Here is a 22,864-nt window from a genome sequence, read left to right on the forward strand (position 1 = left end):
TACATTCTCTTTTGTTTTATTTGCATAATCAAATATTGTGATTATTCTTATATTATCATTAAGTGTTTCTGTTTAAGATAAAGCCAGTATGATCTTCATCAGTCATGGAGAGCAGAATATATTTTAGTCTATTAGCATAGACTGTGATGAATAATGTATGTTTAAGAGTGAAATCATTCTATAAGAAGAACATTCAGTAGAACCTTTGTCAGTATTTAAAATTTGAGAGATAAGGGTATATTTTCAGGAAGGAGGAACTTTAGCTCGGCCCTTGACTATAGGAAAAACCTTGTGTAATATGTTTAGGGCTTTATTGGGTGATACCTTATAAAGTCCAAATATAATTCCATCATTGCCTGGTGCTTTATTAGGTTTCGGTTTAGATATCTGAGTTTGAAGTTCAGACATAGAGATCTTTTTGTCAATTAATTTCATTTGGACATCAGATAGTTTAGTTTTTATATTTTTATTATTTCTTCTGGTTCTATTAATATATTATTTTGATTGATTTTATCATAATAATCTCTGAACTCCTTTAGAATATCTTATATTTCTGTTAATTTTCTTTTCTTCCTATGTAAGTAGACTTCTTTTATGTGATTGGCCTTACTGAGTAATTTTGCTTTTGTGGCTAAATTTCTCATAGATTTTGGGTTAATAGAAAAGTTATTTATCTTAAAATTCTCAATGTTGAATTTAGTTTTATGGTTGAAGACCCCAACTATTTGTTGTTTAGCTTATTAATCTCGTCTTTATTATTTTTATTTGCCTGATTTTCTAATTTTAACTCATTGAGTTTTTCTTGTAAGTCTTAGAATTCTTTGTCCCATTGTTTTTTTTTATTTGACAACCAATTAGTGACTCTACCAAAAAGATATGCTTTTAGTGGATCTCATAAATACATTTCTAAAACATCTTCTGTATTATTAATTTTTATAAAGGAAAAGATTTCTTTAACAAAAAAAAAATACTCAAATAATTTTAAGTGGGTCATATATGGTGGTAACCTTCTGATTTTAATATTATTATTAGATTTCAGAAACAACTCAAAAGTAATTGCATTGTGATCTGAAAGTGGAGGTTACTGTTTGAATTTGTCTAATGTATCTGTCAAGTCATTAGAGACATAAACTCTGTCAGTTCTCAATTGCATTCCACATCTATGGGAATAATAAGTAAAAAATAATGATTTTGGTTCTGAAAAATCATTTATGTCTCTAAGATCATAGGATCATAGGAAATTACTAGGCTATTGGCCCTGATGCCCTTATATGCCTAGCCAAGAGTTTAGCCCATGTTTAGCCAAGTTAGCACCCGATGCCCCTGTCCAGCAGGGACATGGGTGCAATCCCAGGGATGTATTTTCTGTTTCCCATTCAGTTATCCAGGTTGCACTTAAAAAGGGATAAAGTGGAGAAGGAGTCTCTTCCACAGATGGGGGAGTCTCTGGGATACAAATCTCTCCTGCCAACATGTCCTATTGATGTCACAGACCATGTTGAGACCACGCATGCGGGTTAATCGAGTGGTGCTTGACTTGTGTATATGCAGCAGTCCCATCAAGGCGGGGTCCGAGATCACCTTGTATGCCAGAGGTCACCTCTGAGGAGTCTGTATGAAACTGAGTAGAGGGATAGGGTTATCTGTGTATGGTAGATTTTTGAGGCCCTGGATTCTCCTGGTGAGAAACCTCTGTGGTCTCATCAGCTGCTTCATGTGGTTTGCGAGGTACATGACGAACAGGGCATTGTACTCAATAATGGGCCTTATAAGGGAAGAATACAGGGATGTTAGGACCTCTTTATCCCTGGATGAGATACCCTTACTTAAGAGGTGGGCCATGTAGAAAACTTTCCGTACAACGGAAGCAACATGGTGGTCAAACGTTAGGTTGCTATCAACCTGGGTGCCCAAATCTCTTATGACTGATTCCGTGCTTGGGACATTGTTATTAATGTAATAATTTGTGGGGATGTCACTCTCCCCAAAGGAGATGATTATGATGCATTTTTTGGTATTCAGCTTGAGGCCATGTTTCTGGCAAGATGGAACAATTCAATAAATTTTAACAATGCCTTTGCAGATGTCTGTATTCTCCTTTTACCTATTGTGTCAGTATTACCTGGTGACAATATACAATTCATGTCTCCTGCTATGATGATACTGCCTTTGAGGTTTGAATTACTTGTTCTAGGTGTTGGTCAAGTGTTTTAATTCCTATTGAATCAGGAATCCAGGAATCCAATACAAGTTAATAAGAGTTAATATCTTCTTATCATACTTTATAGTTATATTACAAAGCATACCTGTATCATCTTGATATGTTTCTGTAACCTTAGGCATAGGAAGATAATTTTTCCATAATATATCAACCCCCCCCCTTTTTGATTATATTGTGAACTGGATAATATAGTGCAGTTTTATTATTTGGTCTGTCTATGTCTTCTGTTTATAAGTGTGTTTCCCGTAAAAAAAAAAATAATAATAACTTGAGAATTAAACAACTTCAGATATCTGTTAAGTTACCCCTCTTGCGTCCATTATTGAATCCATTGACATTTATGGAAGTACAGTTAATAAATGCTATTTGTCCTGCTAATCAAAAGTATACGTGTCCTTCTCATAGATAATGAAACTCTGTTACTAAAGACCTTCTTAGTAATCATCATGTGAACATTAACATTTAAAGGTTTAAACAGATATTAAATAATTACTGTTGTGGACACTTGAAAAAAGCTAAAAGATATAATTAACATTAAACATTTGCTTTTTTAATCCCTCTTATTGTCCATAGAGTCTAACACTCCTTGCTTGAATAGTCTAATCATCCAAGCAAACACACCCATCCAATACTCTTGGCAAAGAAAAAAACCCTGTTTCCTCTACTACAATCAAATATGATGTTATTAACAGTAAAAGAAAGATGAACCTGCATCCTTTAAAATACTGTTAATTTATAATAGTAGAGCAGTTATTTCTTATCTAAAGTTATTTAACATACACATTCGCCAGTTTTATGCGTTCATCAAGGTGTTAAAGAAAGATTTGCTAACATCTCTTATTATTGTTCCTTATCAATGCATAGTCTTGAAATTCATCAACTGATATCATAAAATACAAAAGACGGCTAGCATAACTATTTAAAATGTATTGTGGTGTGTCCTATCATAAGACTGATTTACTTTCAAACCCTTCTATTTCCTCTATGCAAGATTACATTAAAGTAAATGTATAGTTGTTATACAATGTTTAAACAACATTTAATTTGTTTATATTTAGTTGTTTGCTACTGTAAATTAAAGCACCTATGTTATTTCTGTCAAGTATACAGTTTATTTCTTCATTTGCTTTATGTATTTGACCTTCAAGTGTACTGATAACATACTTGTATCCTATATGTCAAGTCTCTAATAATAAATCTCTAAACATTATATATATTTGATTTACCATTCATTGACAACTACTTTCAGACTTCACATACCTGTTTTCAAATATTTTTACTTATAAATGTATTTGGAGGTATTTCACAGTACACATAACATTATATTTGTTTCCCTTCTTCAATGCCAGTTCATGTGTATAACTATAGTCACGGTGAAATTTGAGCTAATGTATAGGTTCCACCTTTTATTCAAATTAAGAGTCTCTGAAAATGAACAGCTCTGTTCTTTTGTATGGGTGGGAATTCCAGCTAATCTCGAGCTGTTTATCAGAGAAAGCTTCATGTGTTTAAATGAAGTAAAAAAGCTCAAGCTATGGAGAGAGGGACTTCATATCAAAGTACCACAGAATCACCTTACATAGGGAAAACCCATCAGAAACAACAATTTTCCTTTCGGTACTTTTCTGTTATCGGGGTAAAACTTGTTAAAAGTGCTTGGAATGTTACAACATGCTCGTAATGATTTCGCAGCTGTAGCTTAAGTGGGTACTTTTCAGCTTGTAGCAGACTGACTCGTTTTAAGAGGAATCAAAAGCCATTTGTGATTACATCTCGAAAATTCAGTTCATTGTTTCACCATCTTACTTCCTGACAGCTTTGGATTACACAGAGAATCGCTTTGTAGGAGAAACACAACTCTCATGGACATTTGGTTTTTAGCTTCGGAAAAGAGATTACTGCAAGTGGAAGAAGGCAAGATGTCCTCCCACAGAAGGTGAGATTTAAATGTCACTGGACTATGCTGAGCTAAAGGAAATAACAATGTACCTTATAAAGAAGTACTGGGCTGAAAATTACCAAAATTTCCTTAAATAACATTCGATCCAAGGGCCGTGCTGTGCATCCTAACTTTGTTCTTTGCCATACTTGTCATACTGAGTTGTAGTCAGATAACTGCTTGATTCACATAAGAAATCATATGTATTTGTCAGTCATGCTGTCTTAATATCATGTAATGGTGAACTGCTGTGCTTCTGTAACACACACATAGGTTCATAGCTGATATTTCTGTGAAAGCAAACAAACACTGCAGCACATACATCTGTGTCTCTTTTGGTTTTCAAACATGCCGCGTCAGGGCTGACAGCTGTGCCATCTTTGCGTTCGCATGCTTCCACGTTACAGGTGTTGCCCCGAAAATGGAAAAGTACCTTTGTTTCTTTTCATATTGAACCTGAACATTTAATCTATGAAAATAGACCATTTCAAAGTCATTTAAACCATCATAATCTCTCCACTGTTAAACAACATCAAAACATACATTCATAGCAACTCCAATCTCCCCCTTCCTCCAGTCCGATACATCATAGATCATTCTATTAAACAGAAGAGTAACATATTATCTAAAGCTATGTACGAGGAGGTCAGGCAGTTTTTAAGTTTTACTATTAGTTTTAGTGAAACAACTTTTCAAATGTTATTTTAGTTAATGATTACATCAAGTTGTTTCCACTCTTAGGTGAAGATGTTTTTCAGTCATTTTAGTAAATATTTTAATTTAACACTGTTAACGTCATTTCCCTTTTGTAACAAGAAAGTATGAAATGTCACTCATAATAACTGCAGTTTATTTGAATTAAACAACTTTAAATTCACCTATATGCTATACTGCAACCATTTTCTCTTTCAAATATAAAGTATACATTAGTTCTTGAGTAAGTAATTTTGTATAGACCCCTTTAGATCATATATTAGTATATATGCTGTAGGCTTCATTTAAGGACACTAATAATATTTTAACTTTAATAAAAGTGATTCTTAATTATCTGTTAATTAGACAAGCATAAGAAAGAAAAACAAGGAATTTTCCCTCCATTAGTAGACTGCTTGTTGATTTTCTGATTTCTGTTTATGCTATATTTGAGCATGCTGAGAAAGATATGCAAATAAGTAAAACTAAGCTTATTTACTAAAAAAATTAATAACTAAAAAAAAAACGCACATTCCTTGACATGACATATTGCTATTTGCTTTATAGGTAAAGAAAAGGTAAAAGAAAAGTTATTTATTTTCCCTTTAATTTCTTCTTTCTCATTTGCCATACTTCCATTTGGCTCCATTTGCCTTTTTAAGCACATACTGGACCAATCCATATCCTCTGTTTGTTCAAAAATGTTGTTAGTTTGTAGATATGACAATGCAAGGTCAAGATATTCAAAGAATTTTACCTCATTAGAAAGGAATATCTTTAGCCTGGCCAGGAACAGTAAATGTATTTTTATCTGCTTCTTTTTAAGTTCTGTTACAAGGGGAAGGAATTGTTTCATTTTAAATACTACTGTTGCTGAGTAGTCATTATCAAAATGGATAATATTTCCTTCTGCTTTAAGTGGTGACTTAGTCCAGGCAGTTTGGAGTGCCAGTTTTTTATCCTGAGATGAAATAAATTTAACCACAATGGACCTCGGGGAAGTACTGGACTTTGATGCAGGATTAGCCAGAGATCTGTATGCTCTCTCTATACCAAAAGAGAGAGCTTCAGGCAAATCTAAAGTTTTAGGGAGCCAGGTAGACAAAAAATTAACCATGTTGTTACCTTCTATTACTTCTGGTAGACCGAAAATACAAATTTGTTCCTATGGGACCTGTTTTCAAGGTCATCTATTTTGGCTATTAAAGAGCTGCTCTTTTTTAACTGGCATTCAGTATTGTTCTTCCTGTCACTAAGTCTTCCCTCCATATCATTCAAAGAATCTTCAGTACTGGAAATCTGGTTTCTTTGTAACTGCAGGGCTTCATTAATTTGTTCCATTTGTTTGGCACAATTTTTCTTAAAGTCATTTATTTTGGTGTCTAATCTATTTATCTATTTTCAAAGACAATTCTTGAATTTTAGTCAGTAATGACTAAAGCTCTTTTTTGAACACAGATTCTTGAGATGCTGCTTTTGTATAACTCATGGTGATGCAGGATACAGTGAAGACATTTTCTCTTGCAGATTTTGATAGGAAAATAGTTGAGTTTTAAGAACATTTTTGATATAATCCTTTAAAGACACCAAAGTTTATTGTAATTCACTTATAGGAGTTGTTTAGGATTATTTAGAAATAAAATTTCCTGTCAGAAATATATGCAGTAGCAGAGCAGAAGAAAAGTGCGGCTTTCCTAGTCACATCCTGGCGATGCCCCTCAACATAGCCTGTATTTTAATAGCCATTTCATCAATGCAGCCACAGTACTTAAAAAAAACACACCTCCAGTTCAGTCCCACACATCTCCAGCTGCTAACAACTGTAAATCCTTCACTTTCCACCCTGTATCTAGCACCATGATAAATCGATACCTCACTAAACTAAAAAGTCACTCTAGCCCCAGACAACCTCCCTGCAGTATACCTCAGACTTAACTGCTGTTGCCATTGTCTACCCTGCCTATATCCTTATAAACAGATATGTACAGCAATCCCTGCTCACTACTGAATGGAAACAATCATATATCCTGCTTGGGAGTGTGGCCTAATGGTTAAGGTGTTTGCCTTACAAACACAGGGTGCAGGGTTTGAGTCTCACAAGGGACAATTGACTAGGCTTAAAATGGCTCGCAAGGGCAGTTAGCTTAGTACTAATCTATGAACCTATGTACAAAGGTGGCTTTTCTACTGAACTCTTTAACTTCAGAACCATTTCCATACTCACTCCTTTGACTAAAATCAATGAAAACTGCATCCATTTTCAACTACTACTATCCCATCTTTTAAACAACATGGATTTCAACCCTCCAACTGCAGTGACACTACTCTTCTCTCATTCTTTAACACTATTCACAAACAAAGAAATGATGATTACTTTGTGTAATCAGCCTTCCTTGACTTATCAAATGGCTTTCATACAGTCTCACTCCAAACTACTCTGCCAGCTTTCATCCCTTGGTCTCTCTCCTAGGTCTAGAAAAGGTTAATGTCTACTTCAACAACTGGGCACAAAGTGTAAAATGGCAACAGTCTAAATCCATGTCTCTTCCAGTACCAGCTGGAGTCCCTCAAGGCTCAGTACTTCACCTCTATGTTTCATCATATTCATTAGCAGACTTCTTGACTATACTAACTCAGACTTTATCCAGTTTGCCAATGATTCAGCCATTATCGGCACAGCCAAAATAATCCCTGATCTTCAGAATGTCGCCCATCCTTTCTTCACCTCAGCTGAAACCTGGCTCAAATAATCTAACTTTGTACAAAACCCTAATAGTTGATGCTTTTCACCCCAAGTCAATTTTGGATATAAAATCTAACTTTACTCTTCTTTTCTGCAGTGGTATAACCACTTAATCTGTTACCCACACAAAACTCCTAGGTATCATCGTGATGAAAATCTAAAGTCTGTCCTCCATGTCCAAAAGGTAGTCAAGCAAACAAACCAAAAACTTGGACTGCTATATGGTGTAAAATCCAGTTTAACAGAAGAAACATCAAATGCACAGTTGCCTACATACATCCCACATTCTCGTTTGCTGCCCCATCTTCAAATTTTGCATTCAACCTAGCTACCAAAGCTTGAGCAGTGCTGCAGTGAAATTTGCTACCAGTGTAAACAACAGAACCTACTAGTACACCACCATAAAAACTCTGCTGACTTGAATACCCAAACTACCCCAACTTCTTTTAATTGAAAATGGTACATAAAATTTAATGCATCACAGGCAACTGCCCATCCCTTAAGAATGTTTGTCAGTGGTATAGTCAACATAGAAAATATTGTTCCTCAGTAAATTTTTGACCTTGGTCTGTCACTCCCTTCTATAACTCCCATGATGACTCCCTGTATTCTAAACATGTTACTAAAATCTGGCACTGCCAACCCACCTCCATTTGACAGATCAGCAATTGCAACCTCTTTTAGGCCTCACTAAAGTCATATTTCAAGAATACCTTTATTTGTCACTGTATCTCTCCCCCCTGGATAAACCCCTGTCTCTGACTGCCTCCACTTCAACTAAATAGCCTTTTCCTTGTGTAGTCAAAAAGGACTTTTGTTTTATGTAGAACATCTATTTTCTAAATTAATCACCTCCAGTTCCTCTCAATGTCTTGCACTCTTTGCTTATAAGTTCATAGTACTAGGCAGTCAGTCTGCAGACTATTACAAGCCTAGCCAAAAACTCCGACTCAAACGTTCCCTACAGCTTCAAGGAGGGTAGGACAAGGTAGACTAGGGAAAAATCAGAGGCTGTCCATCCAATTATCTAAGTTTACACTCAAGGTGGCAAGGCTGCTACTTTATTTGGCATGCAGTGGAAGTTTGTTCCTGAGGAGAGGGATATGTTGGCATATGAATCTCAATGCCAGCATGTTTTATTTATCAGCTGATGAAGGTTTAGTTCATTTAACTGGGTATTTGAGGTATCATTTATCCTCTGAAGGAATAGGAGGTAAAGAGGGTTGGATCTTTCATGCCTTAAAAGGCTAGACATAGATCTCCAAGGAGAAATCTGTACGGCACTGAGTATAGAAAGGGAGCTGCCAGTCTGTCCTAGTAAATTAAGATTTTTGATGCCACTGATCTTTTAGTTATGAAGCTCTGAGGTCTTTCAAGTTGAGTGATACATTTAGACAAATACACACCAAACAGTACATTATATTCAATAATGGGTCTGATGAGATATGAGTAAAGGGGAATTAAGACTTCTTTGAATTTAGTGTAGATGCCTTTGGAAATTGGATGAGCCAGTTTGAAGACTTTCTGAAGTACTGCAGAGACATGATGGTCAAAAGATAAGAAATTGTCACAAGAATGACTAGATCCCTTATGACAATGTCTGATTGGAAGAAATGTGTCACTTATATGGTATGTGAAAATGTTTTGTTACAAAAATGAATATGCTATATTTTCTCACATTTAATTTGAGACCATTGGCCATGCACCAGTTTCAAACAATGTCTAATCCATGTATATCAAACAACAACACCCAGTTTATAGTTGTCTACAAACTGAGATAACCAAGGGTCAGCAGCATTGGCCTGAAGGTCTGAGAAATAGATGCCAAGTAGAAGAGGGCCCAACACTGAGCCATGTGGTACATGACTGGTAATATTTTTCTTTCAGAAGTGGCACCTGTGATTCTAACCACATGAGTTCTATCAGCCGGTTAGCTGTCCACATCACAACATAATAATTTATATTCAGATTTAGAAGTCTGTTGATAACACATGTATGGTGAATAGTGTCAAAGGCACTGGCTAGATCCAGATATGTATGTACTGCATAACCACTATCCACTGCTTCAGTTACTGTTTTCAAAGAAATTAATGAGGTTAAAGTGGCAGAACTGTTCTTCAACAAATCCAAATTAACGAGTATCCAGGGTTAAGAATTTTCAATGTCCAGATTAATGAGATGTGAAATAATATGCTCCATAGTTTTACATATGAGGCTAGTGAGACTCATGAATCTATAGTTACCAGGGTCCATGGTTAGGCCACCATAAAGTAATGGCATTACAATCCCTGTTTTCTGTAACTAGTAAACAAGCTTAGAATAAAGATGTTAAGTAGTAGTTTAGATAGGCCATATTTGGCACCAGTATTCAGGCAATCTGTTATATCATCAGAGCTGATTGATGAGGTCTTGTTAGCTTTTGAGAGGACTGAGAGAATTTACTCCATTGTAAAATAATTGTCACTGTGATTGTGGAATCTGTGGAAGAGTTATAGGTGCAGGCGGAGTAAAATTTGCACTGAATTTATTAGCCAGCATATCTTGGTCTCCTTTGGCCTCAGCTCAGCACATCCTCTTTTGCAAACCTCATCCCTAAAAAAAAAAAAATAAATACTTTAGTGTTACCTGAAGGCAACGTGCTCTACTGCTTCTGGAAAGTAAAATGCAGTGCTGCCGCTTTCAACGATCGTGTATCATGTTGCATACTAATTCATGCCTCCTGTAATTCCTACTGTAGTGTCACTTTCTATAGTGTGGTGTTCTGGTGTCTTCTCTACATTATGAGCAAGCATTGTATCGTGTGCTGCATGTCTGTGCATCTCATATGTATGCGTGTTTAACTGTATTCTGCATGTTTATATGTACATGTGTTCCACTGTACATTGTATACAGATTGCTACTTTTCTGGAGCTTTTCTCCACAAGCCTTCACTGAAAAGGGTTTCCAAATAGGTTCATAGGTTGGTACTAGGCTATCGGCCCTAGGGCCTATACAAGCCTAGCCATAACAATTCCCTGGCTATTTCTTCCCACACTATTTACTTCCCTGGACCCCTGTCTAGCAGGGCGATTGACATGATCCCTGGGGTGAATTTCCTTTCTCCCATCCAATCGTCAAGGTTCCTTTTGAAGAGGGCCAAAGAGGCACTCTGCTTGACATGTATGGGCAATCTATTCCAGAGTCTGGGGAGTCTCTGGGTCAGGAACCTATCCCTCCAGCATGTTTTGTTTATTGTGATGACAAGGTTTAGATCCCTGGAGCGTGTGGCTCTGAGGGATTGGGATTTCTTTAAGTGTAGCATGTCCAGCAGCTCTGGGTTTGACATGGCCTTGTATGTTAAGCAGAGATCGCCTCTGAGCAGACGATATGCGACAGAGTATAGCTGGAGTTTTTTAAGGCAGTCAGCATAGGGCATCTGCTTTAGGCCTGTCATTCTTTTAGTGAGGTATTTCTGCGGCCTTTCCAGTTGTTGCAGATGTCTTGAGAGGTACATACCAAACGTTGTATTCTATAATGGGTCTAATGAGGGACAGTGGGAGAATGACCTCCTTTTTTCTGGATGAAAAGCCCTTAGTGATGAGGTGTGCCACATAGAAGGATTTCCTGACTGTTGTGGCGATGTGGTTATCGAAAGTGAGACCACTGTCCACCTGTGTCCCTAAGTCTCTTATCACACTTTCGGTGTTTAGTGTACTGCCATCTATATGGTAATTCACAGATACATGTTTTTCCCCAAAGGGGGTAACTATACATTTCTTGGCAATGAGCTTGAGCCCATGGCTCTGGCACCAAGCATCTGTTTCTGTAAGGCCCTTTTGTAGAGTATCCACATCATTTGGGGATTCAATAATGGCTCCCAGTTTGCAGTCATCTGCGAACTTTGTTAGCCAGAGTCCCTTAGTGTTGGCCTGTACTTCAGAGAAGTAGATGCCAAACAAGAGCGGTCCCAGGACTGAACCCTGAGGTACTCCACTTGTCTGGAGCTGGATTTGGAGTCTGCTACTTTTACAGTGTGGGTTCTAGCAGTAAGCCAGTTAGCAACCCATTGGGTGATGCAGGGATTAATGCCCAGCTTAGTAAGTTTATCTATGATTCCAGAGTGGGAGATGGTGCCAAAGGCCTTGGCAAGGTCTAGATAGGCTGTGTGGACCACCTTACCCTTGTCCATGGCTCTGGAGACTAATTTGAAGAAGTCAATCAAATTCAGGAGACAAGATCGTCCCTTCACGAACCCAGACTGGGTGGGGTCCAGTGTTTGAAGGTTGCCAATGTCTTTGTTTATAAGTTCCATGATAATACGTTCCATGGCCTTGCAGATGAGGCTTGTCAGACTGATAGGACGGTAGTTTCCGGGATCCAAGGTGGATCCCCCCTTGTGGAGTGGGATAACTGTAGCTCTGCGCCACTCAGTGGGCATGAAACCTGAGGTGAGGCTGTGATTAAACATGACACTTAGGTGAGGTGCCAGTTCATATTGTAGTTCATGTAGTACATAGCCCGGGATGTCATCTGGTCCCATGGATGCTGTATTCTTAGCTTTGGAGAGTGCGTTTTTTACCTGTGTGGCCATTACCGGAATTTGGCAATCTTCTGGTATTGCGATGGGCCATTTAGGGGGTGAGAGGGGGGTGAAGTTGGCATTGAATCGATCTGACAGGATATTGGCAATATCTTTGGGATCAGTATATTTAATGCCATTCTGTTTTAGCTCAGAGCAGATCTGAGCATTGCCATTTAGATTCTTAAAGCTCTGTGACACTCCTTCTGAAACACACCACCACAGTTAGACAACAAACAGTTCCACTACACGACAACTCTGAAACCAACTCGACTGCTGAAACTCTGTAAAACCAATTGTTGATTTTATTTTACATAAAAATGTTAAGCGCTTTCACTCACAAAAATTGTGAGCTTCTTACAATCAATCATTCCTACGTACTGTTTAAATACATAAAATGGCGCCAAACTATTTGATAACAGTCAACCATTCTTAAAGAGACATAATACCATATGAGATAAATATAAAATGTGACATAAAATTCACACGTATATAAACATAGTATACATGATAAAAATGATACAAAAGAATAAGATACAAAAAATGATTAATTAATTGATTAATTATCTTCTTCTGTCCAACAGAGGTTTAATAGATATGAAATCATTTAATCCAGGGGGAATGTTAGCATCAGTAAGTAATTGCCACCATATTTCCTTACATGCCAAAACATTTTTAATGTCACCCCCCCCTAGGGTCAGGGACAATGTTTTCCAAAATGCCAAAAGTGAATTTATGTTCATTTCCATGTTTTTCCACATGCTTAAATAAAGCTTTTTTGTTGTCCTTAGTCCTGATACTATATAGGTGGGCATATATCCTCTTCTTAAAACACCGCTCTGTCTTACCTATATAGTATCCTGGACATTCCGTGCATTTAGCCAAATATATCACATATCTGGTTGCACAATTCCCCTTGACAAATTTAATCTTAGTTCTATTGATGTTGTCCAATACTAAACCTTCACTTTCATTGATAGTGTGGCATTGGTTACATTGTCCGCATTTTGTAGTATGCTTAGTCCTATTCTCTGGTCCCCTGTTCCTAACACCTTGCTCTAAGTATCCTCTGATGTTTCTACCCATTTTGTACACAAATGTTGGTTTCAAACCTAATACCTCTTTGATTTCATCATCTACCAAAAGAATATTCCACATGCTAGAAATAATCTCTTTGACATTGTTGGTATATGGTCCATACTCTATTACACATGCTCTCTTAAAACCATTTGAAGTAATTTCCTTCTTAATGTTAGAATTCTTCCCATTGGCCCTAGCTCCCAACAACGGTATATATTTAACACCCCTTTCCCCCAGAACATATTTCCTCACATCGTCCATCATCTCTATTTGATAATTTCTATCTAAAAATAAACTAGTAATAAAATTTAATTCATCAATTGCATCTTCATAATCCGATGTCATGCGAATAGCTCTCACACATTGCCCCTTAAAAATATTGTATTTCATTTTTCTCGGATGATTACTGGAATATTCTAAATACGAATTGGTATAAGTATTTTTTCTATAAATTTTCGATTTAAACTCATTTGACCCTTCAAATACATAAGTGTCCAAATATGGAACCCCTGTAGAAGAACTTGTAATTGTAAACTTCAGATAGTCACTACTGATGTTAATGTGTTCCAAAAACTGGTTGAGGCGTTCAACATCCTCTTCCCACAAAATGTAAATATCATCCAGAAATTTGGAATAGTATCTCATGTCTTTGAAAAATTCACTATTGAAGATAACTGAGTTCTCCCAATCAAGCATAACCAAGTTGGCATATATGGGGGCACAAGCGGCCCCCATAGCTACCCCCTTGGTTTGTCTGAAAAATTTTCCTTCGAAATAGATGTAATTATGTTCTAACACGATGGACATTAGCTCTAACACTAGACAAGTGGTATCCCAGTCGAGATTGCCATACTTGTAAATACTATTTTGGAAGGCCTCCATCCCTTCTTGTTTGGGAATACTGGAGAATAAGTCAACTACATCGATCGATATATATGCCAAATTAGGTTTCCAACTGTTAGTTGGAAAATTTTCCAAGAACTGCCAAGAGTCCTTTACCATGTGTTTCACTTTGTCATAAATATGTTTCAATTTAGTGTCTACAACAACATCCAAGGGGAAAGTTTTAGACCTACTGCCAGATATAATTGGTCTAAAGGGCGGATTTTCCTCACTCTTGTGAGTCTTAGGTATCCCTATTAAAGTGGCAAGTTGGGGAAATTCCACTTTCATAAATCTATACAAGTCCTCTGATATTCTCCTATCAAGCAAAAACTCCTCTATGTGCAAATCTATTCTTCTATATGCAATATTAATTTCATTTAATGATACTATCTCATAATTTCCTGAAGTATGCAAAATTTCATACATTCTCATACTATATTCAGACCTGTCAAATATCACGATGCCACCACCCTTATCAGGTTTCATTACCCTAATATCTTTGTTATTACTTAATTCCTTGAGTGTGTACCACTCTGATTTAGTTAAGTTGTTGTTAACCTTCCTATTTCTTCTGTTCTGTAATTGGTAAATTTCCCTTGTAACTACGTTATCAAACAACTGAACGGTAGGGTGCATAAAGGGGACAAAGTTACTTTTTTTCTTTAATTTGTTCTCATTCCCTCCAATTTCCTCACTACTTCTAAAAAGAGGGCTTAAATTTAGCCTCCTAATAAATAGTTTAAACTCCTGAAGACAGTCAACTAACTTAAAACATCCTGTAGGTATATATTTAATTCCTTTTGATAGTATATCAAAGTGAACCTTGTTAATGGGAAGTTGTGTGTAGTTATATATCTTAAAATTTTTGTACTTAAATATTGAGCCATCAACCTCAATTCTACTTTCATTTCCTTCTTCCTCGACTTCCTTAGATGTACTACTAATGTTTAATACTTGTGTCCCTTCTTTCTCCAATTCCTCCCCTTGTCCATTCTGTATGTTCTCCTTCTTCCATGTCCCTGTGAAAATTTGAATTAGAGTGATGCAAATTGTCATTATATATTGAATGCCTATCGAACCTATGTGTTCTGTCATCAAATTCTCTAACTGTGCTGCTGGAGGGGTATACAGATGGCCTCAGGTGTTTCGTCTCACCCCAGGTGTATGACACACCCTTACTGTATTGTTCTATATCTCTATGAATTTTCTTACACTTCTTTTCGTATATTTTATTAGTCTTCTGTTCCGCTAATTCAAATTGTTTAATATACAATCTTTCCCATTGAGGAAACATTAAATCCTTAATAATAATTTCATTTAACTGTTTGACTTCATTCATCAGTTTACACAATTTCTCATCATTACATTTTATCAATAAATTCATATATTGCTTCCCAAATGAGTCAAATAAATTAGTAAATTCATTTTTGGTATTAATTGATAAATCGACACCCATGGGTGTCTTAAAAAACCTTAGTCCCATCGGGACAATGTGAACATCTATACATTTGGTAAGGTATGCATTGTCTAACTTAACAGAATTGATCATATTTAACTTTTCCCCTAAAGAATATATAAGGTCTTTTAAAGTTCCTTTAATATTACGAGGGTCAAAATTGTCATTCTTGTTAGCATTCCGCTCACTGTCAAAAACACAATTGTGCTCCAGAAATGTTTTTAACTGACCACCCGTAAAAGTGTTAACATTATTCTCATGTGAAATACAATCAATAACAGTACCTTTAGTTGCCGCTTGCACACTCCCATAAGTCCGCATGTTTAATTTCCTTTTTGGTCTATCTCCAGTTCGAATGGCTTCGTTGAACTGGTTATTGAACGAAAAATCAAAGGTAAAATCATTAGATGCAACCTTGTTGAGACCTTGTCCATTTCCTTGTAACTGCGTTGGTAAGTCAATATCTCCCGTATTACGAATAATTTGTCCATTCGGTATCTCCGGTGAAGATGTAACCAAAGAATTGCTCCTATTACGCACTAACTCGCCATCCATACTCGATCTACTAGGATTTTGCGAATTGTGTTGCAGCAAGTCTTTCTCTGACACTAATTTCAAACAGTTCCTTTCACCTGCCGGCTGACCATCAAAAATGCTCATAGCCACTCAACTGTCGTGAGTATTGAATAATGATAGCAACTTGCTCACTTCGCCCCTCAATAAGGATACTTCCGACTGAAGTCTCCTAATTTTGTCAGATTTAATGGGCGAGGGCAGGTTTGTGCTGGATGGTGTAGATTCCATATGGTCAACAACAGAAACGAAAAATCTGTGTTTCAGTTCAACTTAAAGCTCCGTGACACTCCTTATGAAACAACACCACCACCACAGTTAGACAACAAACAGTTCCACTACACGACAACTCTGAAACCAGCTCGACTGCTGAAACTCTGTAAAACCAATTGTTGATTTTATTTTACATAAAAATGTTAAGCGCTTTCACTCACAAAAATTGTGAGCTTCTTCAGAACAATCAATCATTCCTACGTACTGTTTAAATACATAAAATGGTGCCAAACTATTTTATAACAGTCAACCATTCTTAAAGAGACATAATACCATATGAGATAAATATAAAATGTGACATAAAATTCACACGTATATAGATTCTTGACATAGTTATAGAATGCCTTGTGGTTGTCTTTGGAATCTTTGGCAATTTTATTTTCATAACTAGCTTTGGGGGATTTTATGAGGGATCTCAGTTTCTTACTGAGGCTGGTAAGGGAGGTTTTTGCATCCTGGGATTTTCCTCTTTTCTGCAACAGTTTCTTCCTTTTGTTGTAAAGTTTGTTTATGGCAGGGGACCACCAGATTGGCTTCCTTTTTTTGAATGAGAGCATCTTGGTTCTATTTGGGATGGCACGATTCATGCATGAGTGGATGTGCTCGTACAGTGCCTTAGTGTAGGATTCAGCAGTTGAACTTTCAGTTCCCGTCTGCATGGGTGTCATGAAGTTTGTCAATTCTGACTTGAGTAGCATGAAGTTGGCTTTGGAGAAGTTTTTTATGGAGGTTTCCTTACTGGGGGTTGGGGGTGGGATGTGGATGTTAAGGGTGATTAGCTTATGGTCATACCTGACTAACGAGGGGGTGACCATAGGTGTGGAGCATCGATTTCCCATGTTGGAAATGACCAGGTTTAGGATATTGGAGCCCCTGGTGGGATTATGGATTAGTTGATCCAGGGCATTGGAATTTATGAATTCCAAGAACCGTTGGGCAAAGGTGTTGGTACATGAGTAGTTTTCCCAGTTAATGGCAGGGTAGTTAAAAATCACCCAGTATTAGGGTGTTTGGTTCTATCTTAATATTTTTCAGTATGCTTAGAAAGGTGTAGTGAGAATCTTGGGGTATGGTGGGGGATCTGTAGCAAGCTACAATTTGGATTGCAGTCTTACCTAGTGTTAGTTGCACCTGGAGAATTTCAGACGCATTGTGTTGGGCAACTAACCTGGTGGTGTGAATATCCTAGGTGAATATTGACACTCCTCCACCTTTAGTGTTTCGGTCCTGGTTTGGTGGCCGAAAAGTGTGGTAAGAGTTGTAGCCTGGTATTGCTCAAATCAGTTGGAATTTCTTGGTAAACAAATACAAATTAAATAAATAAATGTTTTTCAGCTAAATCTTAAAGCATTTACCATTGTATAGTCTTTACAACAAAACATTACTTACAGGCTCAAAACAAAGATAGTTAAGCACATCCCCTATTCTTCATGAAAGCATGCTGGATAACAAACATCCTGTCCACAGGTTCATGGTAGATGCTATGTTATCTGTCTGTAGACCATTACAAGCCTAACCTTTAACCAGAGGTGTCTGTTGATAGGAACTTTTATATTCTTTCCTAAATAGGTTTTAATGATTTTCACCAAATGTTTAATGATAAATTTTGAAATGGCTGGCTCCTTGTACAGTCAGACGTTCTGTTTCTGCTACCAGTGACTGAGTTTCAGGCAAGTGGCACAGGAAAGTTGAGGCCTGGACAGAGGACAGGACATACCTTTATAGTAATTTCTTCTTAGCTCCTTCAGAAAGGAACATAGTAGTGGATATTGAAATGTGAGCTACTGTTAATTCTAAAATAGATGACTCCATTATAATTTAAAATGCTGATGCTGTTTTAATTAGTGTCTCATTCAAGAATTTGTAAGAGTTTCCATCAGATCCTGGGTTTTGTTTTATGTATTTATTTTCTTTCTTCCCCTCTGTTTACTGAGCATTAGATTCCTTCCTCCTCCCAGCTCCTTCATTCTCCAATGGCACTCAAGAGGAGACAGCAATTCTGCAATTCTGCCAGTACACTCCTGTCATTCTATGGGGTGGATAGGAACCTCTTAAATATGAAACACATTGATCAAGTAGACATAGGGGGCATTTGGGAATTTGTAAAATGGCCTAATTCTACTTTCCCAGGCAGCTCTTAGGTATCGGTCAAGAACAGCCATGAGTACACACACACACTTCTCCACCTGCTTGGACTCACTACATGTGCTGTTTGGCATTCACACCCCTGGCTTCACTCATTTACTTCTGGTTACTCACACTATAACACCCAGCTTCTATTCTGTGTCCAGAGTATAGTGAGGCTTACTGCCTCCCTTCCCCAGTGATGGCCAATTTGCATTTTCTACTTACTCTCACCCTCCCTCACCAGCTCCTCAATCTTTAATCAATTCCAAGTCATCTAGGCCATGATCAGGTCTCTATCCCTCTGAACAATGAAGCTGGAAGACATAGAGGATTACGACAAGCATAGGATGTTTAGCTTCAATAAAAACTAATGTCTTCTATATGTTCATAGGTTCATATATTACTGCTAGGCTAACTGCCCTTGTGGGTTATTTTAAGCCTAGGAAGTTACCCCATGTGAAAATGAAACCCTGCACCTTGTCTCTGTAAGGTAAACACCTTTACCAGTATGCCAAACTTCCAATGCAATCCTTTTACCTTGTGTCTGTGAGGTTAAGACCTTAACCATTATGCCAACTCTCACAAGTATATTATGATTGGCAGTTATAAAAAAGAGGGACATGTTCTTTGTTTTTCTCAATAGTAAACAAAGATCTCAAATAAGTTAGTAAAGGTAAACACTACAATATACTGAGAATGACCCCACTATTTTCAGCATGAGTTCTAAAAAAAAAAAATTTAAGTTTGTTAAGCAGCTAATGTTAAATGTAGATTTGACCTGTGCATTATTTAAAATATTTTGTTATATTTTCATCGGACTCCTTAAAAGGAAAGATTTGTCACGCACTAAGATTACAAAATTAATAGTTTTTGTAAGTTTTCTCAATAGTTATTCTAAAACAATGGGAACAAACCATGTATACACCTATTTCAGTAAGATAACATTCATTTAAAAAAAAAGAAAAAAACTATTTTACTAGCAGAGGCTCAGCAGTACTATGACTAACACTGACACGTGGCTGTAGTCGTAGCTTTGGTTAGTGCTGTCTGCACACCAGCACTGCCTTAACAGTGCTATCGATGATGTGGCACAGTGCTCTCATGGTAGTTGCACTTACTGCTGGCTGCACACCAGCATTGCCTTAAAAGTACTATGAGTGATGTGGCACAGAGCTCTCATGGTAGTCATGGTTACCGCTGGCTGCACACCAGTACTGCCTTAGCAGTACTATGAGTGATGTGGCACAGAGCTCTCATGGTAGTCATGGTTACTGCTGGCTGCACACCAGCACTGCCTTAGCAGTACTATGAGTGATGTGGCAGAGAGCTCTCATGGTAGTCATGGTTACTTCTGGCTGCACACCTGCGCTGTCTTAGCAGTACAATGTGCAATGTGGCACAGAGATCTCATGGTAGTCACAGTAATACTATTTAATAAGGACAAAAGTGTAATGCACTGAATTCTTAGGACAGATCAGGATTGCAGTATACAGTGCGTTATTTGGGGAATTCAGAACTGTAATGTATGGTGAATTCTTTGATGAATTCAGGATTGCAGTGTGTGTAGTGGATTCTTAGGAGAAAACAGAATAACAGTATGCAATGAATTCTTTGGGAAACTTGGGAATACAGTGTGCAACTTTGCTGTGTATACACATGATGGTTTTCCAAAGCAATTTCTAGAGAAAAAAATGGTGGTACATACTTACATATTTATTTTTGTTGCAGACAAATACAGTCCTAATATTGTCAGGTCATTGGAACAGAAGAAGACAATTTTTGTCAGTTGTGGAGAAGAGCACACAGCCATTCTGACCAAGGTTTGTATGACATAGCAGATGTTTTTTCACATACTCCTCTGTCTTGTAGCACTCTGACTGTTAACAGTAGTCTAAAAAAAATCACATTTGAAGTTGAACCAAATGTGACGATTCAGGTAATGCCAGCTATGCCAGAGGGAGTAGGACAGTGCATGTGTAAGATATGCCAGCATAGCTAGCTGGAGTTTTGTAAAGAATTATATGTCATTTGTATAGCAAACTGATTTGTACAGGTGTATGTGTTGAAAATGTATTTGTAAAGTTGCTTGTGTTAACAAAAATGTACCAACAATGGGTCCTGGTGGACAGAAAAGAAATACACCTGTTTGCCAGACTGTATTGTAAATGTTGAAATGAATATATGGCAACAGAGGATACTGGAAGAGAAGAGGTCAATCTCAGTCCAGCTAACTTGGAAAACAGTCTGAAATTAAACTACTTGGTTTAGGCCATAGCGATTGTATCTTACAGTTCTGACTGCAGCCAGAGATGAAATGTCTGTGAGAAACCTGGCTCTGTAGGAAGAGGTGAAGTACTAAAAATTGTTTTACAGCTTCCAGATACTGTAACACATCTTAACAAAGCTGTGTATATTGTGATACATATGGGCAAGAACCTGACTCAAGTTTGTAGTAAAGGGGTTAGCATAGGAACCAGAGTCATTTGACCAGATGTCATGTCATTCTATAGCCAGCATTGAAATTATTTTAGATATTGGTGAGAAATGTGATAGTGTCACTTAGCACTCTGTTATTGGAAGTGACAAGCCCACTCACCCATATCATCTTGCCTTGCTGTAGTAAGTAATTTAAATAGAACAGTAATTCTTTAATCAGTCAGGAAAATATAGTAAGATTAGTTAGGTATTGTTTTTGTATATCTGTGTGAATCTTCCGTATCTGTGTGAATCTATCCATCTGTGTTATTTTTAATATTTCTTGTGACTGAAACTCTGGCGATTACTATAAATAGATGTTCATAATTTTCGTGTTCTTTTATTATTTTTTATTAAATATATTTAAAGTTTTCATTGCGAATGGTCTTGTTAGAGAATATTTTTACCTTTGAGAGTACTTATATTTATTTGATGACACTGTGGTCACTCCTGAAAGTCTTGTTGATTGGTCCATTGGTATTAGTATTAATTTTACTCAGTATAATTGGATACCCTGTTAAGAGCCTTAGAGTAGCTGGCTGGTGACCGTGAAACTACTTATAGCCTGGGCCTTTCTGGCAAAGCTGTGCCAGCCTATCCCAGGTGTGTGTGTGTGTGTGTGTGTGTGTGTGTGTGTGTGTGTGTGTGTGTTAAAATCAAATGTCACGGAATGTGTGTGTCAACTACTTGGAACAGGGATGCAGAGCACTGGTTTCTGCAGAGAGAAAGATGAAGTCTTATTTGGGGCCTGGAGGTGAAAATCCATCCCTAGGACTGGATGTGCTCTCTGTGTGCCCTTAAGGGAAATTTTGCTTGGTGCAGAGAGCTGCATCTGAAAATATTGAGTGTATCTATTTTTGTTCCAGGTGAACTTCGTCACTGGTGTCAGTGGTGAGGATTGAGGCTCCTTGTTTGCTGGCCCACAGGATGGACATCACACCAAACATCATACCTCTCATCCTGGAAACATCAGAAATCTGGACAAGGCCCATGAAAAATAGGTACAATTCTGTATGCAGATTAACATCTAATTTGCATACATAATTATGTAACCCCACCCACTCCAATGTAATTGTGGGATACCAACTTTCGAATGCAAACTGAAGACCAGACAACCAAAATATGGCACCAGAGTCCCCCTGCAGCCATTCCAATGACCCATTACCTGGCTATTTCACACCATTTACCATAAACACTAATGTGTGCATACTGCTTTACTTCTGCAATGATTATTTGGATTTTATTTTACATTTTACAGCACAGCAATGCACAAACACTAATAGACATCTGGTAAACAAAGCAATACTATCTCACAGTAAAAATAGACTTGGCATTAAAACTTCTCTGTCCTTGAAACTCACATTCATTGAAACAGCAGTGAAATGCACACCACATCCAAAGAAAATGTATCTAGCCAGTGGTGGATAAAGATTACCTTTGGGCTGTTTTCAAATCATTGGCCCCTTGCACACAAAACAAGAAACACATGTGTTCTTTTATTTAATACACCTTCCTGACTTTATTAAATGATATTCCTTGTATAATACAACACACTTGTTAGAGCGCATTTTAAATTTATTGTTTGAACATTTTTCCAGTAGGCTGTACTGTAGGCAGTGAAACAAAATGCATGAACCAATAATGACAAAACTGCCCAATTCAGAATATTTCCATCATAAAAGTCTACTTCCAGACCTACACTATAAATAGAATGACAGTAGTGTAAGCCATAGGCATCTTGCACAGCTTCTCACACTTATTTTCAATTTCATTGTTTTTTGGGGGGGGGGACAAAAGATCAAAAACCAGGGAAACATTTTAAACATTGCTTGTATAATTTT

At 37.2% G+C, this 22,864-nt stretch overlaps 1 protein-coding gene across 3 annotated transcripts in view; it reads left to right on the forward strand.

The window, feature by feature from the left end:
• LOC122793445 (probable E3 ubiquitin-protein ligase HERC4) overlaps positions 1-22,864 on the forward strand; it is a 1,684,714-nt gene that overhangs the window by 139,295 nt on the left and 1,522,555 nt on the right. For 2 of the 3 annotated variants that reach the window (XM_044061443.1, XM_044061444.1), the window contains exon 5: positions 20,277-20,368. The exons of the other annotated variant lie outside the window; for it this stretch is intronic. In XM_044061443.1, the coding sequence (XP_043917378.1) occupies positions 20,277-20,368 (92 nt within the window). The remainder of the gene's footprint in view (positions 1-20,276; positions 20,369-22,864) is intronic. 3 annotated transcript variants of the gene reach the window in all.

The sequence above is a fragment of the Protopterus annectens genome, chromosome 2.part0 (genome assembly GCF_019279795.1).
Source record: "Protopterus annectens isolate FY-2018-M chromosome 2.part0, PAN1.0, whole genome shotgun sequence".
In the NCBI taxonomy this organism is placed as follows: domain Eukaryota; kingdom Metazoa; phylum Chordata; order Ceratodontiformes; family Protopteridae; genus Protopterus; species Protopterus annectens.